General features: G+C 40.6%; 1 protein-coding gene and 1 long non-coding RNA gene across 2 annotated transcripts in view; one reads left to right on the top strand and one right to left on the bottom strand.

Moving 5' to 3' along the window:
• rad51ap1 (RAD51 associated protein 1) overlaps nucleotides 1–13789 on the top strand; it is an 83715-nt gene extending 69926 nt beyond the window's left edge. The window contains exons 6-8 of the mRNA XM_072471500.1: nucleotides 7987–8139; nucleotides 9546–9662; nucleotides 12570–13789. Of these exons, the coding sequence (XP_072327601.1) occupies nucleotides 7987–8139; nucleotides 9546–9662; nucleotides 12570–12697 (398 nt within the window). The 3' untranslated portion in view covers nucleotides 12698–13789. The remainder of the gene's footprint in view (nucleotides 1–7986; nucleotides 8140–9545; nucleotides 9663–12569) is intronic.
• LOC140388018 (uncharacterized) lies at nucleotides 8916–12616 on the bottom strand. Its single transcript, XR_011934059.1, has 3 exons — nucleotides 12485–12616; nucleotides 11165–11265; nucleotides 8916–9463 (listed from the first exon to the last, which is right to left on the bottom strand). It is a non-coding gene; the product is annotated as an uncharacterized lncRNA (long non-coding RNA).
• Nucleotides 13790–18370: the final 4581 nt, after the last annotated feature.

The following is an 18370-nucleotide window of genomic DNA, read 5'->3' as shown; positions in this document are numbered from 1 at the left end:
CAATCCCCTCAGGGCAAATTTGATCTTCTCAAGCCTGAGAAACCCGGCCATGTCACTAACCCATACTCCCGATTTTAGGGGTTCCGAATCCCTCCACGCCAATAAGATCCGTCTCTGGGCTACCAAGGAAGCAAAGGCCAAAATATCAGCCTCTCTCGCTCCCTGGACTCCCGGGTCTTCAGACACACCAAAAATCGCAACCTTTGGACTCGGAACCACCCGTACCTTCAGTATCTTTGACATGACATCGGCAAATCCCTGCCAAAATCCCCTAAACCTCGGACAGGCCCAAAACATATGGACATTTGTGGGCCCACCCGCACACCGCCCACACCTGTCCACCACCCCTTCAAAGGACCTACTCATTCAGGCCACAGTCATATGTGCCCTGTGGACCACCTTGCATTATATCAGGCTAAGCCTGGCACACGACGAGGACGTGTTATAGAGTCATAGTTGTTTACAGCATGGAAACAGGCCCTTCGGCCCAGCTGGTCCATGCCGCCCAGTTTCTATCACTAAGCTAGTCCCACTTGCCCGCATTTGACCCATATCCCTCTATACCCACCCTACCCATGTAACTGTGAAACTGCTTTTTAAAGGACAAAACTGTACCCGTCTCCTCCACTGCCTCTGGCAGCCCGTACCTGACGCTCACCACGCTCTGTGTGAAGAAATTTCACTTCTCGTCTCTCTTGTATCTCTCTCCTCTCACCTTAAACCTATGCCCTCTAGTTCTCGACTCCTCCACCTTTGGGAAAAGATGTCGACTATCTACCTTATTGATGCTCCTCATTATTTTATAGACCTCTATAAGGTCACCCCTAAGCCTCCTACGCTCCAGGGAAAAAGGTCTCAGCCTGTCCAGCCTCTCCTTATAACTTGACTCTATTCAGGGCATCTTCCCACAACCCCACCTCTAATTAATAATAATATAATAATAATCGCTTATTGTCACTCAATTGGCTTCAATGAAGTTACTGTGAAAAGCCCCTAGTCGCCACATTCCGGCGTCTGTTCGGGGAGGCTGGTACGGGAATTGAACTCGCACTTCTGGCATTGTTCTGCATTACAAGTCCGCTGTTTAGCCCACTGTGCTAAACCAGCCCCTGGGCAATTCCCTGCCCAGTTCGCGTATTTTGATAATATTAATAAACTAAAATAAAAACAGTACTCCCCCCAGATTGAATTAATCACCATGGTGCCAATAATATTTAAAATTATTTAATTTATAAGAAATTAACTACTGAGCACCATTGAAACTACTAAGTAGTTATCTATCTTGTTTTAAAGTCATTTTAATTATTTAAAATCAGATTATTCAATATCGGGCAGATTATTAAAATATTTTTTCTGTGAAAAATCAAGTTTCAGCTGTATTAATCAAACTACACCAGGTCACCACTTTTAAATATCCACAGAATCCCTACAGTGCAGAAGGAAGCTATTTGGCCCATCCAGTCTGCACAACCCCAGGATAAAGCACCCCACCCAGGCCGAACCCCAGCCCTATCCCCAAAACCCAGTTAAACTGCAGATCTTTGGACACAAGGTGGAATTTAGCATGGCCAATCCACCTGACCTAAACATCTTTGGACTGTGGGAGGAAACCGGAGCACACAGAGGAAATCCACGCAAACATGGGGAGAAAGTGCAAACTCCACACAGACACCACACAGTTACCCACGGTCAGAATCGAACCCGGGTCCCAGGCACTGTGAGGCCGCAGTACTAACCACCGTGCTGCCAGAAATAGGTCTACGAATGTTTATCAGTGCAAAAAAATTATTCTAAAATGATGCCTAGTTGCATAGTTTCATGGAACATCTCACATTTGTGATTATGCAAATGAGTTTGAGCAGCGGCTTGACCGTAAAATAATTTTGGGAAACTGGCACAATTTGTGCCGCAAACGAAAACCTGACCTCCGACTCCAAATTTCCTTTGGACCGAAAACAACTGTATGCAGCTGACCAGTGGCCTTCCTGACCTCTGCATTATCTCACTAGGATTACCTGGCTCAATCCAGTTTTTCTCCCCGATAACCAACTTGAGTTCCTGCCAGCTGATTATAATTTCCATGGAATTGCATTTCTTTGCAAGTATTTGTGTTTATACAGGAATAAAAATAGTTTTGAGCTGAGATATTCTCAGGTTCCTGTTGGGTTTGTCATATCCTAGTTCGCATATATGCTTAGTAGCAAGCAAAGTTGTTGCCTCTTTGAACTGGTTAGCCTGTAATACCCAGACTGTAACAATAAACAAAAGATATTAATTCAACTTGAGCATCTCGTTCACAAATCTAGGCATGTAACTGCATTTTCCTTTTCTACGTTACTTGAACAAAAATGTACTTATTCTAGTTATGAATGCTTTTCAAGAATCTGCAATAATTGCTCTCATATGGCTCAGCCAGTGCTACACTTACCACTGGAGGCTGTGAGTTTCTGCCCTTCTGTGGAACACAATCTTGGCTGATAGAGCACCATCTTAATTATCATTACAATAATAAGAATCTTTAGTAGTGTCAAAAGTAGACTTGTATTAACACTGCAATGAAGTTACTGTGAAAATCCCCTCGTCATCACACTCCAGCACCTGTTCAGGTACACTGAGGGAGAATTCAGAATGTCCAATTCACCTAACAAGCACGTCTTTCAGGACTTGTGGGAGGAAACCCATGCAGACACGGGGAGAATGTGCGGACTCCGACTAAGTAGTTCATCTATTTTAATAATGTTCGGAGAATGTTGACGAGGACACCAAAACACACTCCTTCAAGTAGTGTTCTGGCGCACCATATCCAGTTGGAACAGGGAGATAATGCCTCAGTTTAATATTTCATTTGAAAGATACGTACTCATTCTGTAATGCATTGAAGTGTGAACCTAGATTATGTACTCCATTCTGAAAATTAGTTGACTGCACAAACCTCTAAAGCAAAGGTGACATTGCTGCCACTGAACCAAGATAACACTGATTACTAAATTTAGAAGTTGTTAAAAATCAATTGGTTACACTTGATCATTCTGCAGGCAACTTCCTGTGTAGATTGCTGAAACATTTGTTTGGGGAATTTACTGGGATGGTCAAGGTGAATACATTATTACAGTTTTAAAAGCATACCATGAGCTAATAAATGATAAAATAAAGATTTCTTGGAAAAAAAAAAGGTAATCTGTATCCTTGGAACTTTATGTAGCTCAAGTTTTTAACAAAATCTACTGAAATGACTGATCTAGTAACTTATTTTTAATGTTAGAAGATTATCTTTTCACCCTGTGACCCGAGTTGAAATTCACCCCGACTAAGGGCTGAAAGTTTCCTATGTAAGCTGGTTTTAAAGATTTTAAGCCCAGGCTGCAGTGGTTGTGGACACAGCATCAAACTACCCACAAATTGGAACTGATTATTATTTTTTCAAGAGAGTCCATTGGTGTGGTGAAGGATATTGAAAAACACATTCTAATTCAGATACAATAGTGTTTTTCAAAGTTCTTTTAAGCAGAATGAGTGAGCTTTTGTCTGTTCCTGCTTGTTACACATGATCCAAATTAGTCAACGTAAACCCAAACTGTAGAACTGCTCCTTGGCAATGATTTCTTTCACCTTGATCAACACCAATTTTTTACAATTTGAATTTAAATTGGAAACTATCCTAACATCAACCTAATGCATAACTATGTAACTTTTCTTGCATTAGTCCAAAGATGTGCAGGTTAGGTGGATTGGTCATGCTAAATTGTCCTTAGTGTTCAAAATTGCCCTTAGTGTTGGGTGGAGTTACTGGGTTATGGGGATAGGGTGGAGATGTGGGCTTGGGTAGGGTGCTCTTTCAAAGAGCCGGTGCAGACTCGATGGGCTGAATGGCCTCCTTCTGCACTGTAAATTCTATGAGTAGGGATTTTAGCAAGTGGATGCTTGAAGTAACTGCACTCATGACCAGCAGCCTTTGTTATATTGACAACTGTATATCTGACTGACCTGTTATGTTATTGTAGCACAATCACTCACGAGACGAGAAGAGATGAAGTCAATCGATGGCTTTATTACGCAGACTTGTTCCCCAGCAGCACAGTTACAGAATGCGGCTGCTGGGAGAACCCGGGCTCTTATACTCTGCCTTACTGGGTGGAGCCAGTAGGCGGCTGATCCAATCAGGACCCAGCGTCTATCCACCAATAGCCTCTCGGCATCACAGGGTACCGTAATACCCCTAATACATACCACCACAGTTGTCTTAGGTTTTGTTTGACTGAAAGCTGTATGTATTAAAGACATTATGTGGATGCAAGTTGTTGATAATTCAACAAGTGATGGTGAATGCTGTATTAAACATTCTGTATAAAAGGGACAGAGTTCAAGTGAGACTCCTAAGAGGGACTCTACAGGTAAAAGTGGTGGCATTGTGTGTGGATATTTTGATTTAGTAGGAAAATACTAAGTTGGGCTTAAATGCTGGCAACAATTTCAAACACACTTGTTCAAGAGAATGGGCATAGTATGTGCTGCTGCTGCCTTGTGTTCTCATTTGCATCACTTGCAATGCATTAAATATTCCCCCAAAACTTGTAGGACAAATTGCAGGACAGCTTTGTAGAATACTAAATTGCAGAAAATCAATCTTCTGCTTTTGGACTTAAAATCATACATCATGCCATCATTCCTAATATAGACAAGTTGACTAAATGTGAAAGCCATTAGACAGTCAAACTTGTCATGTAAACGAGGCAATAGGGTTTGCCAGAAGCTGGGTGGAGCCACATTTTAAGGAACAAATGTAAAAATAAAAGAGAGCTGGCTTACAATCAGAACAAATGCACAGATTAACAAGTCTTCATATGGAGAAATAGCTGCAAAGATGCTTGGGCAAACAAAAATAGCAGTGCCATATAGTAGCAATTTTTAAAAACGTGTGTTCATGTCTAACATGAAGAACACATGCATCTCTTCAATGTATAGTCATGGCTCCTCTACTAGTGTCTGTATAAATAGGAGGGAATATCTTCGACCAAAGAAGTTCCCACTCATGAACCAAAATTAACAAATGGGCTTATCAGTGTTTATTTTTTTCCCAATTAAGGGACAATTTAGCGTGGACAATCCACCTAACCTGCACATCTTTTGGGTTGTGGGAATGAGACCCATGCAAACACTGGGAGAATATGCAAACTTCACCCGGATAGTGATCCAGGGCCGGGATCAAACCCAGGTCCTCGGCACCATGAGGCAGCAGTGCTGACCAAGGGTCCATCATGCCACTCACGACTTATCAGTTTTTAAACAGCATGTCAGCTTAAAAACAATTACCACTAAACATATTTTTAGGATTAACAAAAATATATTTTAAGTTCAGAAATATCAAAGCAAAAGCTGACTGCATTGTTCAAATGGACAGGATGACTGGTTGAATTAAGAAACAATAGGGTTAAAATACCTACCCAATTCTCCTTTCCATTAAACTTAATGTCAGACAGTACGAATAGCAGGTAGCTGAACCACTACCAACAATTTTTGTGTCCAGGCTGAAGTTGAATTTTATTCCCGATGTAAGTAGTGTATTAAGTTGGAGTATAGAATTTAATTAGCTGAAGGCCCATGTTATTTTTTTTTCTCCCAGCAGAATGTTGGTGTTACTGGCTACTGAGATATTTATTCATTTTTGTTTTACAATTTTTGTTTTACAATTTATATTTTCTCTGGAGACATATAAAATTGGTTGAAATGGCATTTTAATTTATAAGGACAACATAAATGTTGAAGTATAACCTTTTTTTGTATGTCTACTGCAATGAAGCAATTCACATGTTACATAGGAATTTATATGTTTCCCATCCATAGGACCATTTGAAAAATTCTGTTATGAATATATTGGCTTCAAAAATATATTCTAGCTATTTTTAAAAAATGTTTCAGTACTTTATGCTACACTAATGCTGTTGGATTGCCTCCTCACGATTGCCTGGTAGAGGACCACCCAACCAGATGGTTTGGGTGACACCTCAGATGCTGTCATAAATGCAAAGAGGGTCAAAGGCAAACAGGATTTTTGGTCATGGGTGGGCTGCATGGTTGAAATGTTCTTGTGCTCCCTGAAAGGATGGTGGAAGTGGATTCAATAATAACTGTCAAGAAAATTGGATAAATACTTGGAAGTGGAAGAATTCGCAGTGCTATGGGGAGGGCACAGGTCTAGTGAGATGAATGCCTCCTTTCTGAGCTGCATCATTTTAATAACTCTTTCAACCACTGAATAAGCTTCATTTTTAGGTTCCTAACACCTCCAAAATGGTTTCTTAAATTCAGAAGAATGTCAGAAATCTGTACATGTGCCATTGCTCGCACTTTCTTTTTTTTAAATAAATTTAGAGTACCCAATTCATTTTTCCAATTAAGGGACCATTTAGAGTGGCCAATCCACCCACCATGCACATCTTTGAGTTGTGGGGGCGAAACCCACGCAAACACGGGGAGAATGTGCAAACTCCACACGACAGTGCCCCAGGGCCGGGATCGAATCTGGGACCTCGGCGCCATGAGGCAGCGGTGCTAACCACTGCACCACCGTGCTGCCCATGGTGCTCACACTTCAACTGATGATATCGGCTCTAATCATATTTTGCTGACTTTTCTCCATATCCTTTTTTGTCATGTACATACCCAATTTGTAGCTCAAATTGTTCCACACTCCAATTCAGTAGACACTGTGGTAAAGCTTTCAATTTGTTAATAATTAAAAGTAATTCTTTCAATGTATTTTTCTGTTATGATGCCATGCATGTAATTCCTTATTAATGGTTTATTGTTGTTCCCCTTATAGCCTTCCATAATTTTGAAAAGGTCTATTCGAACCCTCTTTAATCTTTTTTAAACTAATAGTCTATTGTGAAAAGGTTTGTGGGTAGCATAGCAGCTGCAAATTTTATAGCATAGGGTTTGTGGTCTGAAAATACTCAAACAGGAAATAGACACATGAGAATAAGTTGCGTTTTAGAGCACGTATCAAGATAGTTTGGCATGGCTTAATGTCACTGCTATGTTTTGTTTAGATTATTGTACCCGTAACACTTGTTAGATTGTGGCATTCTATGAGAAAATTCTTAAACCATGGTTTTTGACACACACACACAATGCATTCAAAACCTCACTTTCGATTTTCTTGTTCTGAAGAGGTTATTGTTGGGACATCTGCTCCCCATGTACATAAATGGTTTGGACATGAGTTTAGGAGGATAATGACATTTGCGGATAATACCAAATTGGGGTCATGACAAACCAAGGAAAAATACAGGAAGACATAGAGTGTGAGCAAATACATTTCAACTTTGGTAGGTCTAGGTTTGGGGGGGGGGGGGGGGGGGAAGAATCGGAGTTTTACCATTCAAGATGTGTATTCAGTGGCATGCAGGAACAGAAAGATCTAACGGTGGAATCGTAGGGTTGGCTTTTAAAGCAGACCAAGGCAGGCCAGCAGCACGGTTCAATTCCTGTACCAGCCTCCCTGAACGGGCACCGGAATGTGGCGACTAGGGGCTTTTCACAGTAACTTCACTTGAAGCCTACTTGTGACAATAAGCGATTTTCGTTTCATTTCATTTCGTACAGAAAGCAGTTTAATATTTAATACAAAAAGCCATGAGCTAGGTAAATGGAATAAAATATTTTTGCACAGTGGGATATTAGATGATGAAATCATCTCAGCTTTAATAATCATGCGACAAACACGAGAGAGATTCAGGTTAACTTTTGAAGAACTGGTGAAGCACATGATGAAAGAGCAGAGAACTGGGATTAGGACATAGTTCGGATGAAGAGCTGGTATAGGCACAATATACCAAATGACCTCTCTGTGTTGATATTTTCTATTTCTAAGAAGGTTGAGAATAAAACTGAGAAAATCGAATATTATCTTAGCAATTCACTCTGATGTTGAGTTTAATTTTTCATTTAAATCTGGGCTTTTATATTGCATTGTTTTTGTTGCAGCTGAAGAATCAGAAAGCAGTGAAAGTAATACAGATGAAGATGAGGAATTTTCTTTTAAAAATCTGTCAAACGAAAACAAGAAAATGGATAAAATCAAAACACAAATGAAGAAGAAGGAGAAAAAATCTCCCAAACCCAACAACAGTGCCACAGGTAGGTTCCATTGACGGTTGCAAATAAATAATGTTTAACAGAACTCATGCTATAAATTATAGAGCAAGGTCATTGCGGATGCCGTAATGCAGTTAACTGTGGAATGATTATGGAATATTTGTACACCAGCAATAATTAACAGACTTCCATAATGAAATGCAACATTCTTTTTGAGGACATCTGGAGAGGTCCTATTTATTTGTAGCACTCTGTTCCACTCAGCAAAATACTGTATTTTGAAAGCTGCTTACAACAATTAATGGGCTGTGTCATTTACAACTATTTCCCATCTAAACGATTAACTAACTGAAACAACTTAATTACATTTCAGGGTGAAGTAATATGCAAATTTCTTTTTTAAATCACCAAATACCGGCTCACCACCATGTTCTTTGGGGTGGGCAATAAATGCTTGCATAGCCAGTGACGCCCACATTCCATGAAATGCCTTAAATCAGATACCTTATTGCAGGACCAGTTGTTTAGAAGTTAATTATAAATCCTGCCAATTGGTACTGTAGAGGTATAGCTGGTAAACCCCAAATTTGCCCTAATCCCAGAGCATGATCGTTACAATGGGCAAATACTATATATGAGCAGAAGAGCCAATATTTGATTAGTCCATTGCATCTGCACTGTATTTATATTGAGAAGTACTTTATTGAGATGTTAAATGGTGAAAAATATCGGCAAAATGAGACATTCAGAAATTTGCTTACTGTGGTATAACTATAATCAGAACAATGGAAGGTAAAATGTGGTTGTCTGCTCCAAATGTCCTTTAAGTACTTTATTCCTTGCATTTAAATATTTGAGCACTTTTATTAAGCAAGAAAAAATTGGCAAAAAAGTACGCTTGTTAGATTGGACTTCATCCTAAGCATTCCTAAAAATAAATAATACCTAACTTAAGTTCGAAGCTCCAGTGAGAAGCAAAATGCTTTACAAATAAGAGGGAAGTACCACTAAACGGCAAGTCAATCTTTGTTGCTTCTGAACCCTCTAGTGGCTTACTTGAGAAGCATAAGAAAAGGCTTCAAAGTAAATCCCTTGTGTGATGCCTTGGGAAATATGTAGTAATAAAAAAGAGAAACGGATTTTTAATATCCGTGCACCTAATTCCACATCCCTATCTCCCTCATTGGAGCTCCAATGTGTTTCCACAAAGTGATTCACTTTTGCTGTTCTTTTACACAAAGAGTTGCCAATTTTAGTCGTCATTGTGAGCATGTTCTGAATGGACCAGGCACTACTATACGCTGCAGGAAAGCGGTGGCTATTCAAGTGTTGCTTTTGTACACTTCTCATGAGCTGATTGTAAAAGCTGCAGAGGAAAACAACAGAGAGCAACCGTGAAATTACAAACATAATTTATATCATACTTTAATTTATTTTTTCCCCTATAGTTGTAGTTCCTGTAAAAAGTAGTCCATTGTTATTGGAGACGATGCCAGCTTCCCCTAAATCATTACAAGTATCAAGTCCTTCCGCAGGGATGAAAAAACCAAAGTGGACTCCACCAGGTATGTATGTGGTTTGCAATAAATGGAAATTTAATTTCTAATTACATCTACAAACACAAGTAGAGTGAGAGATTCATATTGAATCGATTTAGTTATAATTTTCAATCAAACATTTAACAAATTTGGTGGCCTTAAGTTAACACTTTTAAGATATGAAAATAGATTCCCAATTGAGCAAAAAATCTGAATCAGTAAAATTAGAATAATTGCATAGATCAACCTCTCATTGTAAATGATGGGAGTAACTTCAACTCTATCAGAATCATAGCATGTTTACAGGATAGGCGGAGTCTATTCAGCCCGACATTTCCTTGCTGGCTCTGCTAGGTCATTTCAGCTAGCCCCACTCCCCACCCTTTCCCTGTAGCCTTGCTAACTTTCTCTTTTCAGTTGATTGGCTAAATCCGTTTTGAAAGTCACAATACAATTTGCCTCCACCACACTTTCAGGCAGTACATTCCAAATCCGAACTACATACTGCATAAAAAATATTTTTTCTTATGTCACCATTGATTTTGTTTTCAACCAATCGCCTTAAATTGGTGTCCATGTCCTCTGGTTCTCAATCCTTTGCCAATGGGAACAGTTTCTCCCTATCTACACTCCCAGACCCATCATGATTTTGAACACGTCTATCATATCTCCTTTAAACCTTCTCCTCTCCGAGGAAAACAACCTTAACTTCTTCAATCTTTTTACATAACTGAAGTTCCCCATCCCTGGAACCATTCTTGTAAATCTTTTCTACACCCTCTCTAATACCTTCATGTCAGGCAGCACGGTAGCATTGTGGATAGCAGAATTGCTTCACAGCTCCAGGGTCCCAGGTTCGATTCCGGCTTGGGTCACTGTCTGTGCGGAGTCTGCACATCCTCCCAGTGTGTGCGTGGGTTTCCTCCGGGTGCTCCGGTTTCCTCCCACAATCCAAAGATGTGCAGGTTAGGTGGATTGGACATGATAAATTGCCCTTAGTGTCCAAAATTGCCCTTAGTGTTGGGTGGGGTTACTGGGTTATGGGGATAGGGTGCAGGTGTTGACCTTGGGTAGGGTGCTCTTTCCAAGAGCTGGTACAGACTCGATGGGCCGAATGGCCTCCTTCTGCACTGTAAATTCTATGATAATCTATGTCCTTCCTAAAATGTATTGCCCAGAATTGGCCCTGTGTTCCTTAAGCGTTCACAATAACTTTCTTGCTTTTGTGCTCTCTGCCTCTGTGTAGAAAGTCGAGGATCCTGTAAACCTTTTTAACAATGTTTTTAACCTTTCTGCCACCTTTAACAGTTTGTGCACGTAGAACCCCAGGATTCTGTTCCTGCACCCGTGTAGAATTGCACCTTTTGAAACTGAAGGTGATGTCAAGTGAGATAGTGAATTGAAAGATATCCTGTCATCCAAGTAAGGTAGCATAGGTGGATGGGTGACGTGAATGTCAAGTGGTTTTCTCTTTGAGTACTGAATACAATAGTCACAACTATAGGATTAATCAGTTTAGAATCTCTTACCAAAAAGTAAAGAATTTCATTTGGAATTAGACCTGATATGAAAGCACTCCTGCTAGGGAATCCATGAATCTAATGTGACATCACCCCTGCTCCTCCTGGCCCTACAAAGGAATTAAAAAATATCTTAAACTTTCCTTTTCTGACCCTGATCCACAATCTCGCCAAGTTGGCCTGACAGGAAACTCACTAATGCTTCTCCTTCATATCTTCAAGTAAACATTGTAGTTGGTCCATTGTGCCATTGGGACATGAAGTCCATATGTTCAATACGATTCAGTGGAGGAGGTTAAAATAGTATCAAGACAGCTTCCAGTGGTTGCTAACAGAGTAACAGACCTAGGCTGATTTAACTGTCCATGCACTCCGAGTTCTTCAGGCAAGAATGATTAAATTTATTCCAAGGGTATAAACTGGAATACAGGCAGGAGGGAATTGGATCAGAATGACATAGATAGTTCAGTCACTATTTTGAATTCATATATTCTGCTTACTGAAACAGATTATTAAACCTGCTTGTAGCATAAGAATTTTTCCGCAGCACACTGTGAGGAGGAGCTAGGAAATATAAACTGAAATGCTATATCACCATGATAAGGAGTGTTATATATTCAAATTCCTTTGTAATTGAGGGCATAGAAATTTAAAATGGGTAAAGTTGACATCCAGGTATATTTTTATATTGATGGGTACATAAGAAAATAAATAACAAATACAATGCTTGTATAATTACAAGAGAAATACTAAGCAACTCTTTTTGGAAGAGTAAAATGTATTCTCCGTGTTATATTGTTATTTTAGAGAGTTAACCTGAGCGTATGGAGTAATCCTTTTCTGTATTTTTCTAACCGCAGGAGCTAACTGATCTTTACCTATCTCTCTGAAGGTTCCAATTGACTGATTTGAACAGTTCAAACTTCTTTGAGTGCCCATCAAATTGTTACTGTTGGTTGAAATGCCTGTCAGCAGAATTTAAATTGAGCTATCAATCATACATACAAGAGAAAAATCACATTTTGTTTCTTCCTCTGGTCTTGTTGATAATTGGACAAATCTTAGGAGCACCAAATTTGATACAAATTACGCTGGGATCATGATTCTTTCTGCAGCAGTTTGTTTTAAATTCCTTTGGACTTGTTACTAAGTGAAAGGAAATGTTACCATTATAAGACTTCACAAGAATGCTTTTGTTTTATTACACTGTAAAACTCTACTAGACCAAGCAAATGTGGAGATTGTTAAACCTGGGTCAAAAATTCTATTCACTCATATTTTGTTGCACTCCTGTTTAAAATTTGAAAGCCTAAGAATTGAATTGCTTACTTGTATCACTGATTAAAATGATATGCTTTCAACCATTTATATTTTTCCATTTTAAAAATCAGAACATTTTGATCTTCTCTTGCAGCTCCTAAAGAAAGCAGCAATAACTCGCAGGAACGAACTTCTGTAAGAAGTCCATGCCAAGGTCTTCGATTGGGTCTGTCTCGATTAGCCAGAGTGAAACCTTTGCACCCCAGTACTGGCAATGATTGAATATGATTTAAAATTCCTTTTAAGAAAGATGAAACTTAATCTCTGTTGCTGTGTTATTTTCCAGTTCATATTATCATAAGGTTGATTTGTCAAATCACTCTATGTATCTTTATTTGATGGGCAGCACGGCGGCTTGGTGGTTAGCACTGCTGCCTCATGGCACCAAGGACCTGGGTTCGATCCCGGCCCCGGGTCACTGTCCGTGTGGAATTTGCACATTCTCCTCGTGTCTGCGTGGGTCTCACCCCCACAACCCAAAGATGTGCAGGTAGGTGAATGGGCCATGCTAAATTGCCCCTTAATGGAAAAAAATTATTGGATACACTAAATTTATTTTTTAAGAACCTGTTAACCAGTTTTGGTAGAAGCAGTGATTGGAGGAAATGTTCTACATCACGTCGACATGTCACCCGGCCTTCCAAAGAGGCCAGGAAGAAATCTTTCCCTGTGTTTTTTAGAATAGGAACTAATTAACATTGACAATTTGAGGGTGTTTTAAGTCCACCGCCTAAACTGAGGTTCTTTTCAGGCAAAAGTCAATGCATGGGTGCTGCAGAAGTTAGGGAACTGTGCTTTTACCCCTATAATCTGGGTTAAAATCTATTTTAGGGGAATGGGGTAAAGGTTTTGCTTTGTGATTGAGGGCAAAGCATTAAAACGTTACGAGCACACTTTTTATATGATTCACACTGTAAATCTTCCCTAACCAATGCAGTAGGCTATGCGATGGCCACATTGTCAAAGGTTGTAATGGTAAGCCAATGTAGCTTGTCATAGCCTGAAAGGTACTCTGTCAAGACTCACAGCTTGTCAATATGTTGTGTGTGTTTGTACCTCCTATTTTTAAGGAATTTTAACATTTATAACGTTTAGAGACTGAAATATTGTTGATGCTCAATAATTGGTCTGTAATACAAGATTGTTTTTATTAAGCAAGTATGATTTAATAACATTGCAAATCTGTTCGTGCCTGAGCACAATTTACCTGCATTTAACCATGTTGCCAGAATTTGATCTGCACTTAACACAGTTTTGAGTCTGGAATTAAATAACTATTTTTGTAAATTTAAAATAAACATCCATTGTAACAAATATGAAGGATGTAGATTTTTTTTATAACGCTGCAAAATCACCTCAATTTACAATAATACCCTATGGCATATGAGGAATGCCTGAAAGCACTTTGCAACTATAGGATTACTTTTGAAGTGTAGTCACTGTTACGTTGGTAAACAAAACAGCCAATTTACAAATGGCAAGGGCAAATAAAATGAATGACGAGGTAATTTGTTTTTGGTGGTGGTTGAAAGAGAATATTGGCTTAGGAGACTCGCAAATAGTAAAAGATCCCATGGCACATCCACCTAAACAGGACATGGTGCTTCAGTTTAACATCTCATTGGAAAGACAGTACTACCAATAATGGAGTACTTCCTCAGTATTACATTCAAATTTGAAATCACAATTTTCTGAATTCGCAAAATCGGGAATTTTGCCTTGCCCTCCAATTTCAGATATTTGGGGATCCACGTGGCCCATAACTGAGCCTTACTCGACAAACTGAACTTTTCAAGCCTCATCAGTAAGGTTAAAATGGACCCACAGAGGTGGAATAATCTCCCACTGACTCTGGCAGGAAGGATGCAAGATCAAGATGAATGTGCCACCAAGGTTTTTGTTCTCATTTCCATGTATCCCCATTTCTTTTTACCCACGGCAATTTTTATTACGGTCAACAAATTAATATCAGCGTTTATCTGGGCAGGTAAGAGACCACAGCGCTGTGCTTCAGAGAGACAGAGGGTCGGGAGGTTTAGCCCTGCGCAGCCAACATACAGAAAAGACTACAATGGCTCAGTGACCCTGGGTCGAACTGGAGTAGATTGGAGGCATGGTCTTGTGCCGGACCCTCCTCCCTACATGCCATAATTGCCATACCATTGCCCTGTTACCCTTTAGCTCTTTTCTCGAGCCCTGTGGTGATTTCCTCCCTTATAATTTGGAAGCAGTTTTGGCAGCACTTCAATCTCCTTTCACTGTCCTCACTTGCCCCGATTTGTGATAACCAACTCTTCATGCCTTTGTGCTTGGACCCATCGTTCAGGTCCTGGAGGAAAGGAGGTCTGGTGCAATTTGGGGATTTATTTCTACATGGAGGCTTTGCCAGCCTTGAAAAACTCTCAGACAGGTACAATCTGACTTGTCCCAACCTTTTTTGTTTTTCTCAAATTAGGAATTTCTCACTTAAGTTCTTTTCTTCCTTCCCCCTGGCCCCTCCTTCTTCCCTGGAAGAGGTACTGGCCTTGGAACAGCAGGGGAGAGGGTCAATTTCTAATCTGTACAACCTCATTCTATCTTCGGATCCTGCCCCTTTGGATAGAGTATACGAGAAATGGGTGGTGGAGCTCGGCTCTGTGCTTGTTGAGAAGGTTTGGAGAGACGCCCTCTACAGGGTGAACTCCACTTCATCCTGCCAGACTGAGTTTGGGAAAGTTCAAAGTGCTACATATAGCACATTGGACAAAGGCAAGGATGAGTGGATTCTTTCATGCGTGGAGAACAAGTGAAACCGCTGTTCAGCTACACTGGCTAACCACACACATGCATTTTGGTCTTGTCCTAAACTTTCTGGATACTGGGCTGCCTTTTTCGACATAATATCCAAGATTTTGCAAACAACTCTCGAACCTTGCCTGGTTGCAGTATTTTGGGTTTTGGACTCCCCGTCTTTCTGCTCGAGAGAGAAGATGGATGTTCTTTCCTTTGCTTCCTTAATAGCCAGGAGGTGAATATTACCAAACGCGAGATCTCCCTCACCCCACAAGACATTTGCATGGGTGGGAGATATGATATCGGTCTTGCATCTGGAAAAGGTCAAGTATACTATCGGAGGCTCGGTGGGAGATTCAACCAGAGATGGGGGCCATTCATTTCTTTCTTTAAAGATCTGGATACGTTAGAGGGTTAGGGGGGATAAGTTAGTGGGGGATAGTTTAGTAACGGGCTCCTTGTTCCATTGCACTCATTAACTGCCTTCCTACTTTTGATTTGGTTTCTTTTTTATTTTATTTTGTTGTTTATGACATTTATATTATGTGTATATTTTTGTCTAAATGTATATTACTGTTTAGATTTGATAATTCAATAAAATGTTTTGTTTTTTTAAAAGGCCAAATAGTCCTATACCTTGCGTTAACTTGAGTTCAGGTAGGTGGCTTACCAAATTGCTTCAACTCTACATCTATTCCTCTAAAAATATTTACTTCCATGACTTTAAGATAAAAAGTTGTGAGTATTTTGCCAAATTGAGAAGATTGACCCAATCGAGGTCTCAGAGATTATGAAGGATTGTGTTCACGTAAATAGTGGTAGACTGTTTCCACTGGTCAGCGAGACATCAGCAAGAAGGCATAAATTTAATGTAATCCCAAAGATAGGTAATAAATGTCCTTGCATGGCAGATGATTTTATTAAGATTATGATGAGATTCTATTGCAAAAACTGGGGGGAAAGAAATTTCCCCAGGACATTTTCTTTCACAATACAATAAATAAATGAACATTGTTTATTACATGGAGCACTTGCATCTTTGGACATACAGACAAGCGACATGATTAATTAAATGTTTATGTGCAGAAAGTCTCAGCCGTCTATAAAAAAAAGATGTAGTGTAAGTTGACTGGTAACTTATTCAACAGTTGTGCAGCACTGACGTCAATAGGCAAAGCTATAAAATAGCATCAGTATTTCAAGATGTTGCACAACCGATGAAAGCATCACGAGTCTTGAGTGTCAAAAACACATTATTAATACAAGTTCCAAATTTGGTCAGTGTTTGAAACTGTGTGCATTCAGGGTACATTTACTCATGTCTACAGTGCTTTGTGATCCAAGAAGGCTTCTCTCCCCACAAGGTTTATTTCCTCAGTAAATTTGAGAGCATCGGAGCCGCTTCTTCAAAGGGGTTGGAGAAGTGCCGCTTGAGGGGGCCCATGCACTGCACCCACATGCACTGGTCATGTCCCAAGCTGGTGGGGTTCTGGAGGTCCTATTTCTGATACCATGTTGGTGATCCTGAATATGGGGTTGGTACCCTGCCCAGTGGCGGCGATTTTTGGGGTCTCTGGTGTGCCGGTACTGCGGGTGGGGGCAGGGGCGGATGTCCTGGCCTTCACTTTGTTGGGCACGGAGACAGATCGTATTGGGTCGGAGGTTGGCAACACCACTGAGTGCTTCGACATGGCTAGGGGACTTGATGAAGGTTTTGCACCTTAAGGTGGCCAAATACACCATGAGGAGGTCAATTGAGGGATTCTATCGAAGATGGCAGCCACTTATATTGTACTTTAAAGAATTGGTCAATGTTAGGGGGGTGGTGGGGGGGAAGGCGGTTTTGTTGGATTGGGGAGGAGGAGTGGGGTTGTGGTTGGTGTTTTGTTAAAGGTGTTTGTTTATGTCTTTTGTAATTTCTGTATAAAATGTTTAAAATATTATAAAAATCATTTCCAAAAAAAGAAATTTGATAGCATTGGGATGTACTAATTCACAGGCTGAAAAGCAGTCCATCTCCCTCTCATACAAGACTGCGTTACTCTCCCAACTCACTTCCACACTAACACTTCCTTTCTCTCCTTCACACAGTGTCAGCTGCAGTTCAGTTGTTAGCACTCTTGCCTCTGAATTACAAGGGTTCTGGATTCCAGTCCCGTTACAAGGCTAGGGCACATAAATCAAGGCTGGATGTGCTGATTTTCAGATGAGACATTAAGCCGAAGCCTCATCTGTCTGCTTGGGTGGATTCTACTTCGAAGTAGGGTGGGGGAGTTAATCCATATGTCTGGGCCATTATTTATCCCTCAATAAACATCACAAAACAGATTGCCTGGTCATTATCACATTGGTGTTTGTGGAAGTACAGTAAGAAGTCTTACAACACCAGGTTAAAGTCCAACAGGTTTGTTTCGATATCACTAGCTTTCGGAGCACCGCTCCTTCCTCAGGTGAATGAAGAGGTATGTTCCAGAAACATATATATAGACAAATTCAAAGATGCCAGACAATGCTTGGAATGCGAGCATTAGCAGGTGATTAAATCTTTACAGATCCAGAGATGGGGTAACCCCAGGTTAAAGAGGGGTGAATTGTGTCAAGTCAGGACAGTTGGTAGGATTTTGCAGGACAGATGGTGGGGGATGAATGTAATGCGACATGAATCCCAGGTCCCGGTTGAGGCCGCACTCATGTGTGCGGAACTTGGCTATAAGTTTCTGCTCGGCGATTCTGCGTTGTCGCGCGTCCTGAAGGCCGCCTTGGAGAACGCTTACCCGGAGATCAGAGGCTGAATGCCCTTGACTGCTGAAGTGTTCCCTGACTGGAAGGGAACATTCCTGCCTGGTGATTGTCGCGCGATGTCCGTTCATTCGTTGTCGCAGCGTCTGCATGGTCTCGCCAATGTACCACGCTTTGGGACATACTTTCCTGCAGCGTATGAGGTAGACAACGTTGGCCGAGTCGCACAAGTATGTACCGTGTACCTGGTGGGTGGTGTTCTCACGTGTAATGGTGGTATCCATGTTGATGATCTGGCACGTCTTGCAGAGATTGCCATGGTAGGGTTGTGTGGTGTCGTGGTCACTGTACTGAGGGCTGGGTAGTTTGCTGCAAACTGGTTTG

Source organism: Scyliorhinus torazame, chromosome 13 (assembly GCF_047496885.1).
Source record: "Scyliorhinus torazame isolate Kashiwa2021f chromosome 13, sScyTor2.1, whole genome shotgun sequence".
NCBI lineage: Eukaryota > Metazoa > Chordata > Chondrichthyes > Carcharhiniformes > Scyliorhinidae > Scyliorhinus > Scyliorhinus torazame.
This window is presented reverse-complemented; position numbering and strand designations above follow the sequence as displayed.